The sequence below is a fragment of the Rhinoderma darwinii genome, chromosome 7 (genome assembly GCF_050947455.1).
Source record: "Rhinoderma darwinii isolate aRhiDar2 chromosome 7, aRhiDar2.hap1, whole genome shotgun sequence".
NCBI lineage: Eukaryota > Metazoa > Chordata > Amphibia > Anura > Rhinodermatidae > Rhinoderma > Rhinoderma darwinii.
The window spans coordinates 722,432-740,521 of record NC_134693.1 but is presented as its reverse complement, the minus strand read 5'-3'; the positions used below and the strand labels follow the sequence as shown (position 1 = coordinate 740,521).

At 47.2% G+C, this 18,090-nt stretch overlaps 2 protein-coding genes across 2 annotated transcripts in view; both read left to right on the top strand.

The window, feature by feature from the left end:
- Positions 1–18,090, top strand: part of LOC142656999 (vitamin D3 hydroxylase-associated protein-like) — a 142,213-nt gene that overhangs the window by 7,838 nt on the left and 116,285 nt on the right. The window lies entirely within an intron of this gene.
- On the top strand, positions 346–5,258 carry LOC142657510 (uncharacterized). The gene is made up of 2 exons (XM_075832545.1): positions 346–672; positions 3,196–5,258. The coding sequence occupies exons 1-2, from the start codon at positions 633–635 to the stop codon at positions 4,158–4,160; spliced, it is 1,005 nt and encodes a 334-aa protein (XP_075688660.1). The 5' UTR covers positions 346–632; the 3' UTR covers positions 4,161–5,258.

Sequence of the window (18,090 nt, the reverse complement as noted above, 5' to 3'; positions counted from 1 at the left end):
GGGGGGGGCCGCGGCGGCCATCTTCCTCCCTCCTGTCTGCAACGACAAGACCGGAAGTGGAGGCGGAACCGGAAGTGGAGGCTGAACCGGAAGTACACGCTGAACCGGAAGTGCACGCTGAACCGGAAGTGACGGCTTTCTCCGGCGCCGATGTTCCTGGTGCCGGAAGAGCTCTTCAGAAGGACGTCCGGACATCAGACCCGATCCGGAGGAAGAGGCGGGCGGCCTCCAGATGGGGAGCGAGATCGCCCCCTGCTGGAGCAGGGAGGCGTGTGGCGGCGGCAGCGACCGGAAGGACCCGGGCAGCTTCGGTGAGCGACGCCGGGCCCTATCCGGAAAAGGGGGGGCAGCGGTCTGCGAGACAAGTGACGAGCAGAAGATTTATTTTTGACAGCCCTGCAGAAGGACTGGATCGGCAGGGCTGTCAGTCTGAATATGTCGCGCCACCAGCGGGTGGCAGGATCGTGGACAAATATGTCGCGCCACCAGCGGGTGGCAGGACCGTGGACGGGCCGCGTTCCGCTGGGCCTAGAGCTTCACCGACCAGAAGTGCGCGGAGTTACGGGGAGCGTGGGGTGCAGGAGCACCACTCCCTAGGATCGTCACGACCGACGCCTGGATTATCTGGAGTGATGGACGCGTCCGCTGGGAGGTCACCTCAGGGACGTACGGGTGAGTCTACCACGGATGTGGTGCCGGGGATGTGTGGGGGGGATGTGGGGGGGATGTTGTCAATGTCACAGATGCAATTGTTGTTTAGAGGGATGCAGGAGTATTTTATGAGAACTGTGCCAGGCGTAGAGCAGTCGCCAGCGAGGGTATGGGGCGCTGCTAGTGAGGCGTCTGCTAGTGCGGCAGGGAGTGCGGTTGCTAATGAGGCGATTTCTGGTGCAGCTGCGGCAGGGATTGCGGGTGTTAGTGAAGTGGCGCCGGTTGTGGGTGCCGTAGTGGCGGTGGAAAAAGCGGTTGACGCGGCGGCGAGTGCGGCTAAGAAAGTGGTGGAGGATGTGCGTTTGGCTGACGCCGCTAAAGGTGAGGTTTATGTGTGTTTTGAGGGCCCGCTGGGGGCACATTTGAAGGTGGAGATTAGGGAAAAGATATGGAAAGATGAATATGTTGAGATTTTTTCTTTGCTGCCGTTAGAAAAGTTTAATTTGGACCGGTGGAAACCGGATGAAAGTAAGAAGGAGGAGGAGGAGCGGCGGCGGTATCGTTTGATTCCTCGGACTTTTGCGAATTGGCTGCAGGCCTTCGCTATCTTGGCTAGTGTGGTGGGTGAGAAGGCGCCGGAGAACTGTTCGGCGCTATTCTGTTATATGGATTCGGTAGGGGAGGCGTATCGTGTATACGGCGGTAACGCTTGGTTGCGGTATGACGAACAGTTTCGTCAGCGGAAGTCGGTGCGCCCGTCGTTGCGATGGGACCACAAAGATATCAGTTTGTGGATGCGTTTGATGTCTGCGCCAAAACAGGGTCAGCAGCCCTTTCGGGATACGGCCGGCGGTCAGGGGTCAGCAGCGGGTCGGTCAGGATCCTCAGGAAAGGGGTGTTGCTGGCAGTATAACGAGGGGCATTGCAAGTTCGGCCCAGATTGTAGGTACAAGCACGAGTGCTCCGGTTGCGGAGGCGCCCATGGTTTGTCCAGATGCTTCAAGAAGCATAAGGGCAGGCAGGGAGATGCTGAGCAGAAGAGGGGCGACGCCGGTGAGGGTGGAAAGGATGCTCCCGTTTTTAGGGGGCTATCCAAATAGGAAAGTGGCGGATTTGTTGTGGTTAGGATTTTCAGAAGGTTTTCGGATTCCGTGTACGTCGGTTGGACGTGACGGGGTAGTCCGTAATTTGTCGTCTGCTTTGGCGCGGCCTGATCTGGTTACGGATAAGCTGCTGAAGGAGGTGGCGTTGGGCCGCATGGCGGGGCCGTTTTCCTCCCCGCCTGTTCAGAGTTTGCGTGTTTCCCCGTTAGGTTTGGTTCCTAAAAAGGAGGTTAATAAATTCCGCCTTATTCATCACTTGTCTTATCCGGAAGGTGAGTCGGTGAATGACGGCATTGATCCGGCATTGTGCGCGGTCAGTTACACTAACTTTGATGCGGCGGTTGTTTGGGTTCGCAAATACGGGAAGGGCTCTCTGTTAGCGAAAACTGACATTGAGGCCGCTTTTCGTTTATTGCCGGTGCATCCGGATAGTTTTTGTTTGCTGGGATGTTATTGGCAGGAGGAATATTTTGTGGATTGTTGCCTCCCGATGGGCTGCTCCATTTCATGCGCTTATTTTGAGATGTTTAGCACGTTTTTGGAGTGGGTGGTCCGTCGGGAGGCGCAGGTGCAATCTGCCCTGCATTATCTGGATGATTTCCTGTTTATCGGGCCGCCGGGTACCTATGTGTGTGCAGGATTGCTACACACTATGGAGAGAGTGGCAATGGATTTTGGGGTACCTTTGGCGCCTGAGAAAACTGAGGGACCCACGACGGTCATTAAGTTTTTGGGAATCATGATTGATTCAGATAATATGGAGTGTCGCTTGCCTGATGATAAGTTGCTGGAGATGAGAGGGTTGGTGGCGAGTGCGCTGCGCAGGAAGAAGATACAGTTGCGGGACTTGCAATCCTTGTTGGGGCATTTGAATTTTGCTTGTAGGATTATGCCCATGGGGTGGGTGTTTTGCAGGCGATTGGCGAGTGCTACCGCAGGGGTGCATTCCCCCCATCATTTCATTAGGTTGTCGGCGGAGTTGAAAGCTGACTTGTGGGTGTGGGGGGAGTTTTTGCAGACCTATAATGGGCGGTCGGTGCTCATGTATCAGCCGGTGTCTAGTGTGGACTTGGAGCTGTATACTAATGCATCAGGTGCTTGTGGATTTGGGGCTTATTTCCAGGGGCAGTGGTGTGCAGGAGTTTGGCCAGATACATGGCATGAATGTGGTTTTGTCCGTAACTTGGCTCTGCTGGAACTGTTCCCGATTGTGGTGGCTGCGGAGTTGTGGGGGGATTGTCTGCGGGACCGGAGAGTGCGTTTCGTATGTGACAATCTAGGTGTGGTTCAGGCTGTTAATGCGCAGACAGCTAATTCTCCGCCAGTCGTGCGGCTATTGCGACATTTAGTTTTGAGAGGTTTGATGTTGAATGCGCATTTTGTGGCAGTGCATATTCCTGGGGTGCTTAATTCTGTGGCTGATTCCCTTTCTCGTCAACAGTGGGACAGGTTTCGTCTGCTGGCGCCGGGGGCGGAGTCTCATGGCCTGCCGTGTCCAGAGCATCTGTGGAAGGTGGTGTGACAATGGCGATGTCGCTCGTGGAAAGGTCGGTTAGTGCGGTTACGTGGCAGAGGTACAGTGCGGTATGGCAGGTATGGGAGGCTTTGTTGGATAATGCACAGGCAGGTATTGCAGATCGGCAGGCGTGTTTGCTGTATTTTATAGGAAATGCGTACAGTGAGGGGTCGTCTGCAGCAATGGTCGCTCGCAGTTTGTCGGCCTTGGCTTTTTGGTTTAAGAAGAAAGGTGAGGAGGACGTGACTAAGTCCTTTCTGGTGCGGCAGGCAATGAAGGGTTTCAGGAGGGGTTCCGCAGTTAGGGATCTCAGGAAGCCGGTGTCATTTGAGCTGTTGGTAGCAATTTGTGATTTGTTGAGGGAGGTTTGTGTTTCAGCATTTGAAGTGCGGCTATTTACACTGGCCTTTTCTTTGGCGTTCTTTGGGGCGTTCCGGATATCGGAGTTGGTGTCGGCCAGTAAGAGTGTGGCTGGGGGTTTATTGTACGCTGATGTGGATTGGGATGGCTCCTGCCTTTCTTGTTTGCTCCGTAGATCTAAGACAGATCAGGAGGGGAGAGGTTTTGTGGTGCGTTTGTATGAGTTACCAGGGTCGCGGGTGTGCCCGGTCCGCTGTTTTCGGGAGTTTATTGCGGTGAGGCCTGAGGGCCCGGCATCCTTGTTGGTTCATGCAGACGGGCTGTCTCTGTCAAAATTCCAGTTTTCACAGGTGTTCAAAAAATTTATTCTGTTGTCCGGCAGAGGTGGAGCAGGTTTTAGCTCTCATTCCTTTAGAATTGGCGCAGCTACGGAAGCAGCTCGGTGGGGTTTATCCCCGGTGATGGTTAAGAAGATCGGCAGGTGGGAGTCAGACCGATATAGGTTGTATGTGCGGCCTCACTTGCTTTGAGGCGGTGGTGATAAGATGTGCTGGAGGTGGATATGGAGTAGTTACGTTGTTGTTTTGTGTTGTTTTAGGTGCAGGTCCCTGCTTGATTTGGATCATGGGGCACTCCTACGTGCACTGGGGAGGTGTGCGTGCTGATGTTCGTCCGGCCGGACGACAGTTGGGCATGGATCACGCAGAGGTGCAGGTCAGATGGTTGGGCCTGCGGGGCATGCTGTGGTGTAGGCTGTTACCAGAGGTACAATTTTATGCAGGTTTGGACAGGGCGCCGGATATCTTAGTGGTGCACCTTGGCGGCAATGATTTGGGCATTCGGTCGTCCAGGGATTTAGTGAGGGATGTGAAGATTGACCTTTTGCGGTTGTGGTCGGCGTTCCCAGGAGTGGTTATTGTATGGTCTGATATTGTGGCTCGCAAGGTGTGGCGGCAGGCACGTTCCGTACATAGCTTAAACAAAGCGCGAGCAAAGGTCAACAAGGTAGTTGGCAGGTTTGTGGCACGCAATGGCGGTGTTGTGGTGCGGCATAAGGAGTTGGAGGGTAGAGAGGTAGGTTTCCTCAGGGCGGATGGTGTTCATCTAAACGAGGTGGGTCTGGATATGTGGACCCTGGACATTAAGGAGGGCATGGATAAAGCCCTGCAGTTGTGGAGGGACAATCATGTGTAAGGGGTCACACATGATTGTCGTGGCGGTAGGAGGAGGGGTCTTTGGAGGCACGGAATGGTAAGAAGGAGAAGCAACAATGGAGATTGTTGCAAGAGAACTCGGGGCGTTTAACCCGGGATAGTATTGGAGGGGCTGGGGAGTGGTTACCCAGCTGATATATATTCCTGATGGGCAGGGTCCCCAGGAAGGGAGAGAGAGGTCTTGGACATGGTTGGTGCCCTCGGGTCAGGTGCAGAACGGCTGTAGGGTAAGGGATCCAGACCTAATAAGGAAACGATGGAGTTTAATGATTGAAGTGCCTTCAAGGATCCTTTATCTGGAGTTGGGAAATAGAGCAGGATGTTATCATGGAGTTATGATGTGTTTATGGTTATGCTATTTTATCAGAAAAAAGGTGTGTTTAATAAATGGCTGCTGTGGCCTTTACACCAAAATTCATGTGTGGTCTCTTATTGGGGTTTGGGGTGTAAGGTCGTAGATAGCGGAAGCATCAAACATACCTTAAGTCATGGGAGTAATAATCTGCAGCATCATATGTCCTAGGGGGAGCTACACTGGGGGAGTCACTTGTAGAGAAGGATCTGGGTGTAATAATCTGCATGCATCATATGTCCTAGGGGGCGCTACACTGGCGGATTCACTTGTAGAGAAGGATCTGGGAGTAATAATCTGCAGCATCATATGTCCTAGGGGGCGCTACACTGGGGGAGTCACTTGTAGAGAAGGATCTGGGTGTAATAATCTGCAGCATCATATGTCCTAGGGGGAGCTACACTGGGGGAGTCACTTGTTGAGAAGGATCTTGGTGTAATAATCTGCAGCATCATATGTCCTAGGGGGAGCTACACTGGGGGAGTCACTTGTAGAGAAGGATCTGGGTGTAATAATCTGCATGCATCATATGTCCTAGGGGGCGCTACACTGGGGGAGTCACTTGTTGAGAAGGATCTTGGTGTAATAATCTGCAGCATCATATGTCCTAGGGGGAGCTACACTGGGGGAGTCACTTGTTGAGAAGGATCTGGGAGTAATAATCTGCAGCATCATATGTCCTAGGGGGAGCTACACTGCGGGAGTCACTTGTTGAGAAGGATCTGGGTGTATTTGTAAATCATAAACTCAATAACAGCATGCAGTGTCAATCAGCTGCTGCAAAGGCCAGCAGGATATTGTCGTGTATTATAGAGGCCTGGACTCACGGGACAGGGATGTAATATTACCACTTTACAAAGCATTAGTGAGGCCTCATCTAGAATATGCAGTTCAGTTCTGGGCTCCAGTTCATAGAAAGGATGCCCTGGAGTTGGAAAAAATACAAAGAAGAGCAACGAAGCTAATAAGGGGCGCGGAGAATTTAAGTTATGAGGAAAGATTGAAAGAATTAAACCTATTTAGCCTTGAAAAAAGACGACTAAGGGGGGACATGATTAACTTATATAAATATATGAATGGCACATACAAAAAATATGGTGAAATCCTGTTCCTTGTAAAACCCCCTCAAAAAACAAGGGGGCACTCCCTCCGTCTGGAGAAAAACAGGTTCAACCTGCAGAGGCGACAAGGCTTCTTTACCGTGAGAACTGTGAATCTATGGAATAGCCACCGCAGGAGCCGTCACAGCAGGGACAGTAGACACCGCAGGAGCCGTCACAGCAGGGACAGGAGACACCGCAGGAGCCGTCACAGCAGGGACAGGAGACACCGCAGGAGCCGTCACAGCAGGGACAGTAGACACCGCAGGAGCTGGTCGCAGCAGGGACAGGAGACACCGCAGGAGCCGTCACAGCAGGGACAGTAGACACCGCAGGAGCCGTCACAGCAGGGACAGTAGACACAGCAGGAGCCGTCACAGCAGGGACAGTAGACACCGCAGGAGCTGGTCGCAGCAGGGACAGGAGACACCGCAGGAGCCGTCACAGCAGGGACAGTAGACACCGCAGGAGCTGGTCGCAGCAGGGACAGTAGACACCGCAGGAGCTGGTCGCAGCAGGGACAGTAGACACCGCAGGAGCCGTCACAGCAGGGACAGGAGATGGCTTTAAAAAAGGCTTAGATAATTTCCTAGAACAAAAAAATATTAACTGCTATGTGTAGAAATTTTTTACTTCCCCTTTCCCATCCCACTTCCCCTTTCCCATCCCTTGGTTGAACTTGATGGACATGTGTCTTTTTTCAACCGTACAAACTATGTAACTATGTAACCCCTAAGCCTACGATGTATCAGGCTTAGGGGGCCCATTAGACAGGATGACAGATTGTGTGATCCTGTCTGCTGGGCCCTGTATCTAAGCTAATCACACTGTAGGTTTAGATACATGGCCCATGCATGATCCTGTCTGATGGGCCCTGTACTACTGTATAAGATTACTGTCTGCTTGCCCTGTATCTAAGCCTACCTTGTGGTAGGCTTAGATACAGGGTCCCACAGACAGTATCACACATGGGCCCTGTATCTAAGCCTAACACATGTGTTACTAATCATTTTTTGTGTGTTTTCTTACAGGTTCGGTCGTTGGACACGTCGGATTCCAGGACGACTTCGATGGCGGCTTTTTTTATTATCAATATAATGGATAATGAGGGTTGTGTTTTTTTTTTATTTCAATCAAATATTTTTTCTATGTCTTTGTGTTTTTTTTTAAACTATATTATTACCGCCTTAGTAATGGCCGCCGGCTGATTGACAGCATCCATTACTAAGGCGGGGCTTAGTGTTAGCCGTTGCAGAGGCAATCACTAACCCCCATTATTACACCGGTACCCACCGCCACCAGGGGTGCTGGGAAGAGCCGGGTACGATCCAGTACCTGACCATCTGGAGGGGAAAGGCCAAAAACAGTGGCCCTTCCTACCCTGGTGATGCTAGGCTGCTGCTTTATTGTATCTGGCTGGTTATGAAAAATGGGGGGCACCCCACGTCATTTGAAAAAAAATAAAAACTAATTGGAAAGAACGATGTCGGGTCCCCCCAATTTTCATAACCAGCCAGATACAACACAACACAGCAGCAGCAGCATTACCAGGGGTGGGAGGGGTCACTGGTTTTGGCCTTCCCCAGCCTTATACTACCAGCCTGCGGCCCCCCCAGTGCCTGTCCGTCACTACAGATGGTCGGGTACTGGTTCGTACCCGGCTCTTCCCAGTACTCCTGGTGGCGGGGGGGGGGGGGGGTACCGGGGTAATAATGGGGGTTAGTGATTGCCTCTGCACCGGCTAACATTAAGCCCCGCCTTAGTAATGGATGCTGTCAATCAGCCGGCGGCCATTACTAAGGCGGTGATAATAAAGTTTAAAAAGATACAAGCACATAGAAAAAATATTATATTGAAATAAAAAAACACAACCCTCATTATCCATTATATTGAGAATAAAAAAAAACGCCGTCATTGAAGTCCAACAACCGAACCTGTAAAAAAACACAAAAATAATCAGTAACACATAAAGAAGCAAAATTATTATTCTTACCTTTCCTGGGTCCAGCGCTGGAGCCGCAATGTCAGCGAGCTGTGTATCTAATCCAATCATGTGTGATACTGTCTTCTGAGCTGTGTATCTAATCCTATCATGTGTGATACTGTCTGCTCAGCCACTGTATCTAATCCTATCATGTGTGATACTGTCTGCTGAGCTATGTATCTAATCCTATCATGTGTGATACTGGCTGCTGAGCTGTGTATCTAATCCTATCATGTGTGATACTGTCTGCTGAGCTGTGTATCTAATCCTATCATGTGTGATACTGTCTGCTGAGCTGTGTATCTAATCCTATCATGTGTGATACTGTCTGCTGAGCTGTGTATCTAATCCTATCATGTGTGATACTGTCTGCTGAGCCCTGTATCTAATCCTATCATTTGTGATACTGTCTGCTGGGCCACTGTATCTAATCCTATCATGTGTGATACTGTCTGCTGAGCTGTGTATCTAATCCTATCATGTGTGATACTGTCTGCTGAGCTGTGTATCTAATCCTATCATGTGTGATACTATCAGTTGAGCTCTGTATCTAATCCTATCATGTGTGATACTGTCTGGTGAGCTGTGTATCTAATCCTATCATGTGTGATACTGTCTGCTGAGCTGTGTATCTAATCCTATCATGTGTGATACTGTCTGCTGAGCCAATGTATCTAATCCTATCCATAGTTTATAGGGTCGTAGTGCTATAGATATGCTATGCTGTCTCCTATACACACATTTTTTTTGTGTGCAGACACATATGTATTGGGGCTATTTCCCCTGACATTTTAAGCCCTGAGGGTCTGTTCACACGGCAGCGTCCGTTACGTTCAGGAGAAAACAGCACAGTAATTTCAGCCGTCATGGCATGTGCAGGCGTCTTTCGCTGCGTCCATTACGGACGTAATTGGAGCTGTTTTTCTATGGGGTCCATAATGGTGGGGGGCAGTAAGAATTTTTACATCGGGGCCCATAAGCCTTTAGCTACGCCCCTGTGTCCCCCCCCCAAGAAATGTGTGTGTGTGTATAGGAGACAGCATATCTATAGCACTACCACCCTATCAACTATGCATAGGATTAGATACACAGTTTAGCAGACAGTATCACACATGATAGGATTAGATACAGTGGCCCAGCAGACAGTATCACAAATGATAGGATTAGATACAGGGCTCAGAAGACAGTATCACACATGATAGGATTAGATACACAGCTCAGCAGACAGTATCACACATGATAGGATTAGATACATGGCTGAGCAGACAGTATCACACATGATAGGATTAGATACACAGCTCAGCAGACAGTATCACACATGATAGGATTAGATACACCGCTCAGCAGACAGTATCACACATGATAGGATTAGATACAGGGCTCAGAAGACAGTATCACACATGATAGGATTAGATACACAGCTCAGCAGACAGTATCACACATGATAGGATTAGATACAGTGGCCCAGCAGACAGTATCACACATGATAGGATTAGATACAGGGCTCAGAAGACAGTATCACACATGATAGGATTAGATACACAGCTCAGCAGACAGTATCACACATGATAGGATTAGATACACAGCTCAGCAGACAGTATCACACATGATAGGATTAGATACACAGCTCACCAGACAGTATCACACATGATAGGATTAGATACAGAGCTCAACTGATAGTATCACACATGATAGGATTAGATACACAGCTCAGCGGACAGTATCACACATGATAGGATTAGATACACAGTTTAGCAGACAGTATCACACATGATAGGATTAGATACAGTGGCCCAGCAGACAGTATCACAAATGATAGGATTAGATACAGGGCTCAGAAGACAGTATCACACATGATAGGATTAGATACACAGCTCAGCAGACAGTATCACACATGATAGGATTAGATACAGTGGCCCAGCAGACAGTATCACACATGATAGGATTAGATACAGGGCTCAGAAGACAGTATCACACATGATAGGATTAGATACACAGCTCAGCAGACAGTATCACACATGATAGGATTAGATACACAGCTCAGCAGACAGTATCACACATGATAGGATTAGATACACAGCTCACCAGACAGTATCACACATGATAGGATTAGATACAGAGCTCAACTGATAGTATCACACATGATAGGATTAGATACACAGCTCAGCGGACAGTATCACACATGATAGGATTAGATACACAGTTTAGCAGACAGTATCACACATGATAGGATTAGATACAGTGGCCCAGCAGACAGTATCACAAATGATAGGATTAGATACAGGGCTCAGAAGACAGTATCACACATGATAGGATTAGATACACAGCTCAGCAGACAGTATCACACATGATAGGATTAGATACATGGCTGAGCAGACAGTATCACACATGATAGGATTAGATACACAGCTCAGCAGACAGTATCACACATGATAGGATTAGATACAGTGGCCCAGCAGACAGTATCACACATGATAGGATTAGATACAGGGCTCAGAAGACAGTATCACACATGATAGGATTAGATACACAGCTCAGCAGACAGTATCACACATGATAGGATTAGATACACAGCTCAGCAGACAGTATCACACATGATAGGATTAGATACACAGCTCAGCGGACAGTATCACACATGATAGGATTAGATACACAGCTCAACTGATAGTATCACACATGATAGGATTAGATACACAGCTCAGCAGACAGTATCACACATGATAGGATTAGATACAGAGCTCAACTGATAGTATCACACATAATAGGATTAGATACACAGCTCAGCGGACAGTATCACACATGATAGGATTAGATACACAGCTCAGCACAGTATCACACATGATAGGATTAGATACAGTGGCTGAGCAGACAGTATCACACATGATAGGATTAGATACACAGCTCAGAAGACAGTATCACACATGATAGGATTAGATATACAGCACAGCAGACAGTATCACACATAATAGGATTAGATACTGTGGCTCAGCAGACAGTATCACACATGATAGGATTAGATACACAGCTCAGCAGACAGTATCACACATGATAGGATTAGATACAGTGACTCAACAGACAGTATCACACATGATAGGATTAGATACACAGCTCAGCAGACAGTATCACACATGATAGGATTAGATACACAGCTCAGCAGACAGTATCACACATGATAGGATTAGATACACAGCTCAGCACACAGTATCACACAGGATGGGATTAGATACACAGCTCAGCAGACAGTATCACACATGATAGGATTAGATACAGTTACTCAGCAGACAGTATCACACATGATGGGATTAGATACACAGCTCAGCAGACAGTATCACACATGATAGGATTAGATACACAGCTCAGCAGACAGTATCACACATGATAGGATTAGATACACAGCTCAGCAGACAGTATCACACATGATAGGATTAGATACAGCAGCTCAGCAGACAGAATCACAAATGATAGGATTAGATACACAGCTCAGCAGACAGTATCACACATGATAGGATTAGATACACAGCTCAGCAGACAGTATCACACATGATAGGATTAGATACACAGCTCAGCAGACAGTATCACACATGATAGGATTAGATACACAGCTCAGCAGACAGTATCACACATGATAGGATTAGATACACAGCTCACCAGACAGTATCACACATGATAGGATTAGATATAGAGCTCAACTGATAGTATCACACATGATAGGATTAGATACACAGCTCAGCGGACAGTATCACACATGATAGGATTAGATACAGAGCTCAACTGATAGTATCACACATGATAGGATTAGATACACAGCTCAGCAGACAGTATCACACATGATAGGATTAGATACAGAGCTCAACTGATAGTATCACACATGATAGGATTAGATACACAGCTCAGCGGACAGTATCACACATGATAGGATTAGATACACAGCTCAGCACAGTATCACACATGATAGGATTAGATACACAGCTCAGCAGACAGTATCACACATGGTAGGTTTAAATACCCAGCTCAGCAGACAGTATCACACATGATAGGATTAGATACACAGCTCAGCAGACAGTATCACACATGATAGGATTAGATACACAGCTCAGCAGACAGTGTCACACATGATAGGATAAGATACACAGCTCAGCAGACAGTATCACACATGATAGGATTAGATACAGTGGCTCAGCAGACAGTATCACACATGATAGGATTAGATACACAGCTCAGCAGACAGTATCACACATGATAGGATTAGATACACAGCTCAGCAGACAGTATCACACATGATAGGATTAGATACACAGCTCAGCAGCCAGTATCACACATGATAGGATTAGATACATAGCTCAGCAGACAGTATCACACATGATAGGATTAGATACAGTGGCTGAGCAGACAGTATCACACATGATAGGATTAGATACACAGCTCAGAAGACAGTATCACACATGATAGGATTAGATACACAGCACCGCAGACAGTATCACACATGATAGGATTAGATACTGTGGCTCAGCAGACAGTATCACACATGATAGGATTAGATACTGTGGCTCAGCAGACAGTATCACACATGATGGGATTAGATACACAGCTCAGCAGACAGTATCACACATGATAGGATTAGATACACAGCTCAGCAGACAGTATCACACATGATAGGATTAGATACACAGCTCAGCAGACAGTATCACACATGATAGGATTAGATACAGCAGCTCAGCAGACAGTATCACAAATGATAGGATTAGATACACAGCTCAGCAGGCAGTATCACACATGATAGGATTAGATACACAGCTCAGCAGACAGTATCACACATGATAGGATTAGATACACAGCTCACCAGACAGTGTCACACATGATAGGATTAGATACAGAGCTCAACTGATAGTATCACACATGATAGGATTAGATACACAGCTCAGCGGACAGTATCACACATGATAGGATTAGATACAAAGCTCAACTGATAGTATCACACATGATAGGATTAGATACACAGCTCAGCAGACAGTATCACACATGATAGGATTAGATACAGAGCTCAACTGATAGTATCACACATGATAGGATTAGATACACAGCTCAGCGGACAGTATCACACATGATAGGATTAGATACAGAGCTCAGCACAGTATCACACATGATAGGATTAGATACACAGCTCAGCAGCCAGTATCACACATGATAGGATTAGATACACAGCTCAGCAGACAGTATCACACATGATAGGATTAGATACAGAGCTCAACTGATAGTATCACACATGATAGGATTAGATACACAGCTCAGCGGACAGTATCACACATGATAGGATTAGATACACAGCTCAGCACAGTATCACACATGATAGGATTAGATACACAGCTCAGCAGCCAGTATCACACATGATAGGATTAGATACACAGCTCAGCAGACAGTATCACACATGATAGGATTAGATACACGGCTCAGCAGACAGTATCACACATGATTGGATTAGATACACAGCTCAGCAGACAGTATCACACATGATAGGATTAGATACAGTGGCTCAGCAGACAGTATCACACATGATAGGATTAGATACACAGCTCAGCAGACAGTATCACACATGATAGGATTAGATGCAGTGGCTCAGCAGACAGTATCACACATGATAGGATCAGATACACCGCTCAGCAGACAGTATCACACATGATGGGATTAGATACACAGCTCAGCACACAGTATCACACATGATAGGATTAGATACAGTGGCTCAGCAGACAGTATCACACATGATAGGATTAGATACACAGCTCAGCAGACAGTATCACACATGATAGGATTAGATACACAGCTCAGCAGACAGTATCACACATGATAGGATTAGATACACGGCTCAGCAGACAGTATCACACATGATAGGATTAGATACAGTGGCTCAGCAGACAGTATCACACATGATAGGATTAGATACACAGCTCAGCAGACAGTATCACACATGATAGGAGTAGATACACAGCTCAGCAGACAGTATCACACATGATAGGATTAGATACACAGCTCAGCAGACAGTATCACACATGGTAGGTTTAAATACCCAGCTCAGCAGACAGTATCACACATGATAGGATTAGATACACAGCTCAGCAGACAGTATCACACATGATAGGATAAGATACACAGCTCAGCAGACAGTATCACACATGATAGGATTAGATACACAGCTCAGCAGACAGTATCACACATGATAGGATTAGATACACAGCTCAGCAGCCGGTATTACACATGATAGGATTAGATACATAGCTCAGCAGACAGTATCACACATGGTAGGATTAGATACAGTGGCTGAGCAGACAGTATCACACATGATAGGATTAGATACACAGCTCAGAAGACAGTATCACACATGATAGGATTAGATACAGCAGCTCAGCAGACAGTATCACACATGATAGGATTAGATACTGTGGCTCAGCAGACAGTATCACACATGATAGGATTAGATACACAGCTCAGCAGACAGTATCACACATGATAGGATTAGATACAGTCAGTGGCGGATTAAGTAGACCATGGGCCCTGGGCTGTTACCCAAACTTGGGCCCCCCTTCCTCACCGTAACTATTTTTAACACTACCTTTTTGGGCAAGCATTAACAGTGTTACGATTTCCCTTGTCACAGGGCTGTGTCCCTACATACTGAGTGTATCAGACTGTGCAGGGACACAACCTCCTGACAAGGGGAATTGTCTATCAGTCCTGGACTGCAGAAAGACTTTTTGTGAAATACAAGGATTTCCTATAATAAACATGCCAGGAGAGGTGACAGATTCTCTATAAATCTAGTGACTCACAGGTGACGACGTCTCAGATTCTAGTAGTTTTTTTCCTCTTTTCTTCTCCATCCGGTCCAGCGCTCATGACGACTTCTCCCGGCCATGACTCATTTCTGCAGAATTTGCCACTTAGACGTCTCCTCACTTTTCCAACATTTCCACACCTATAAACGAAAATAAAGTTATCATGGTGCCACATAGTGTACCCCTAAATATAATAGCACCAAACACTGCGCGCCTGAATATAATACCACACACTGTAAAACACCATACACACAGCCCCCTGTACATAGTGCCACACACAGCCCCTGTAGATATTACACACCCCCATAGATATCGCCATACACAGCCCCCTCTATATATCACACATCCCCCTCGTAGAGAGCGTTACACACAGCCCCCTATAGATAGTGCCATACAGCCCCCCTGTAGAGAGCGCCACACAGCCCTCCCCCTCTTGTAAATAGCACCAAAAAGCCCCCCCTATAAAGAGCGCCACACACATACCACGGTGGATAGCACTACACAGCCCCCCCTTGCCTCACAGCGCTCCCCCTTGTATATAGTGCCTCACAGCGCTCCCCCTTGCTTGTATATAGTGCCTCACAGCGCTCCCCCTTGTATATAGTGCCTCACAGCGCTCCCCCTTGTATATAGTGCCTTACAGCGCTCCCCCTTGCTTGTATATAGTGCCTCACAGCGCTCCCCCTTGTATATAGTGCCTCACAGCGCTCCCCCTTGTATATAGTGCCTCACAGCGCTCCCCCTTGTATATAGTGCCTCACAGTGCTCCCCCTTGTATATAGTGCCTCACAGCGCTCACCCTTGTATATAGTGCCTCACAGCGCTCCCCCTTGTATATAGTGCCTCACAGCGCTCCCCCTTGTATATAGTGCCTCACAGCGCTCCCCCTTGTATATAGTGTCACACAGCGCTCCCCCTTGTATATAGTGCCACACAGAGCTCCCCCTTGTATATAGTGCCACACAGCGCTCCCCCTTGTATATAGTGCCACAAGGTTATGTACACATTTAAAAACTTTATATTATAATTATATATATATATATATATATAGTATGTCTGTGTATCAGTGTGATTGATTGATTTTGTTAAAAAATATTTTCACTTTTTGAGATACGGCTGCTTTGTATCCTGTATCCGTCAGGTCAGCAGGACTGACGGGATCAGTGACACGCAGGATCCACCTCAAATCTATCACATCTAAGATTATAATTTAGCGCAGGGCCCGTTTCACTGATCCCGTCAGTCCTGCTGACCTGACGGATACAGGATACAAAGCAGCTGTATCTCAAAAAGTGAAAATATTTTTTAATAAAACGTAATTACAAAGTTGCACCAAACACACATTTTTATTAAAAAAAAATAAAACCGACGTTATTTTTGCAACGTTTTTTCCGTAGACAATGCAGGTTTCGTTTTTTATCGTTTTTATACACACATTTTTTGCCATTTTAGAATTTTTATTCATAAAGTTTGAAAATAATAGTAAAAAAATAAGCTTTTCTACGTTTCAGCTATTTTTTTTTGGTAATAACATTGTTTTACCCTAAAATAGACCTTTTATCTGTGATCGTCATTGTCTACCGTAAATCTTAATATATTACATGTCTATATTAGGGTAATTGGGTCAGCGCTAGCGTTACAACAATGATTGGCGGGGGGGAAAACGTTTTTTTTGGGGTGGGTATTTTATGTGTATTTATTATTATTATTTTTTTTTGCACTTTACAATTTTTTATTATTATGTTCTGATCCTCAAAGGTCAAAAAAGACCTTTGGGGAACTTTATATCTACTTTCTCTTTGTTTTACACCATGTTTTTCCACTGTAACTGGAGCTGCACAGCAGCCCCAGTTACAGGGGAAATCAGCCCTCTCATAGTGACGATTGTCACTAATAGGGCTGTGCTGGGTCTAGTAAGACCGTCTGCCACTAACGGCACCCGGCGATCATGTGACCTGTCACATGATCACCGGGAGGAATAGAGACAGCGCCGCTGCTGCTGTCTCTATTCCTGTACACAGCGTTCATTGAACGCTGTGTAAGAAGACATCGGAGAAGAAAGAAGCAGCGAAAGCTGCTTCTGTCTTCTCCTCAGGGTCCCCGGCAGTCACTGACAGCCGGAGACCCGACATTCAGCTGCCCGATCGCGCGGGCAGCAAGTTAAAACCCGAGCCGTAGAAAGTCTATGGCTCGGGTTTTAAGCACCCGTCCCTGACCGCTGGCCGTAAAAATACAGCCAGCGGTCGGGAACCAGTTGGGCAGGAGGATAATCCTGTACTGACCTCAGCGCCGGTGACCGCCCGCCGGCTCTTCTCTTGCTGCTTTGGAGTAACAGAACAGCCGTCTGTCGCTGTTCTGTTACTCAATGGCGGCGGCCCGCACTGTCAGGGAGGCGTGTCCTACCCCTGGATCCCGGCGAATTCCCTGCTCCTCCCCATCTTCGGCCGTTAGCAGCGCTAGCGCGCTGAATAGATTTAGGAGATAATGTGCGTTTCGGGCTGCCATGGGCCCCCTGGGAGCCTCGGGCCCCGGGCGGCCGCCCGAAACGCCCATATGATAATCCGCCACTGAATACAGTGACTCAACAGACAGTATCACACATGATAGGATTAGATACACAGCTCAGCAGACAGTATCACACATGATAGGATTAGATACACAGCTCAGCAGACAGTATCACACATGATAGGATTAGATACACAGCTCAGCAGACAGTATCACACATGATAGGATTAGAGATAGGGCTCAGCAGACAGTATCACACATGATAGGATTAGATACACAGCTCAGCAGACAGTATCACACATGATAGGATTAGATACACAGCTCAGCAGACAGTATCACACATGATAGGATTAGAGATAGGGCTCAGCAGACAGTATCACACATGATAGGATTAGATACACAGCTCAGCAGACAGTATCACACATGATAGGATTAGATACACAGCTCAGCAGACAGTATCACACATGATAGGATTAGA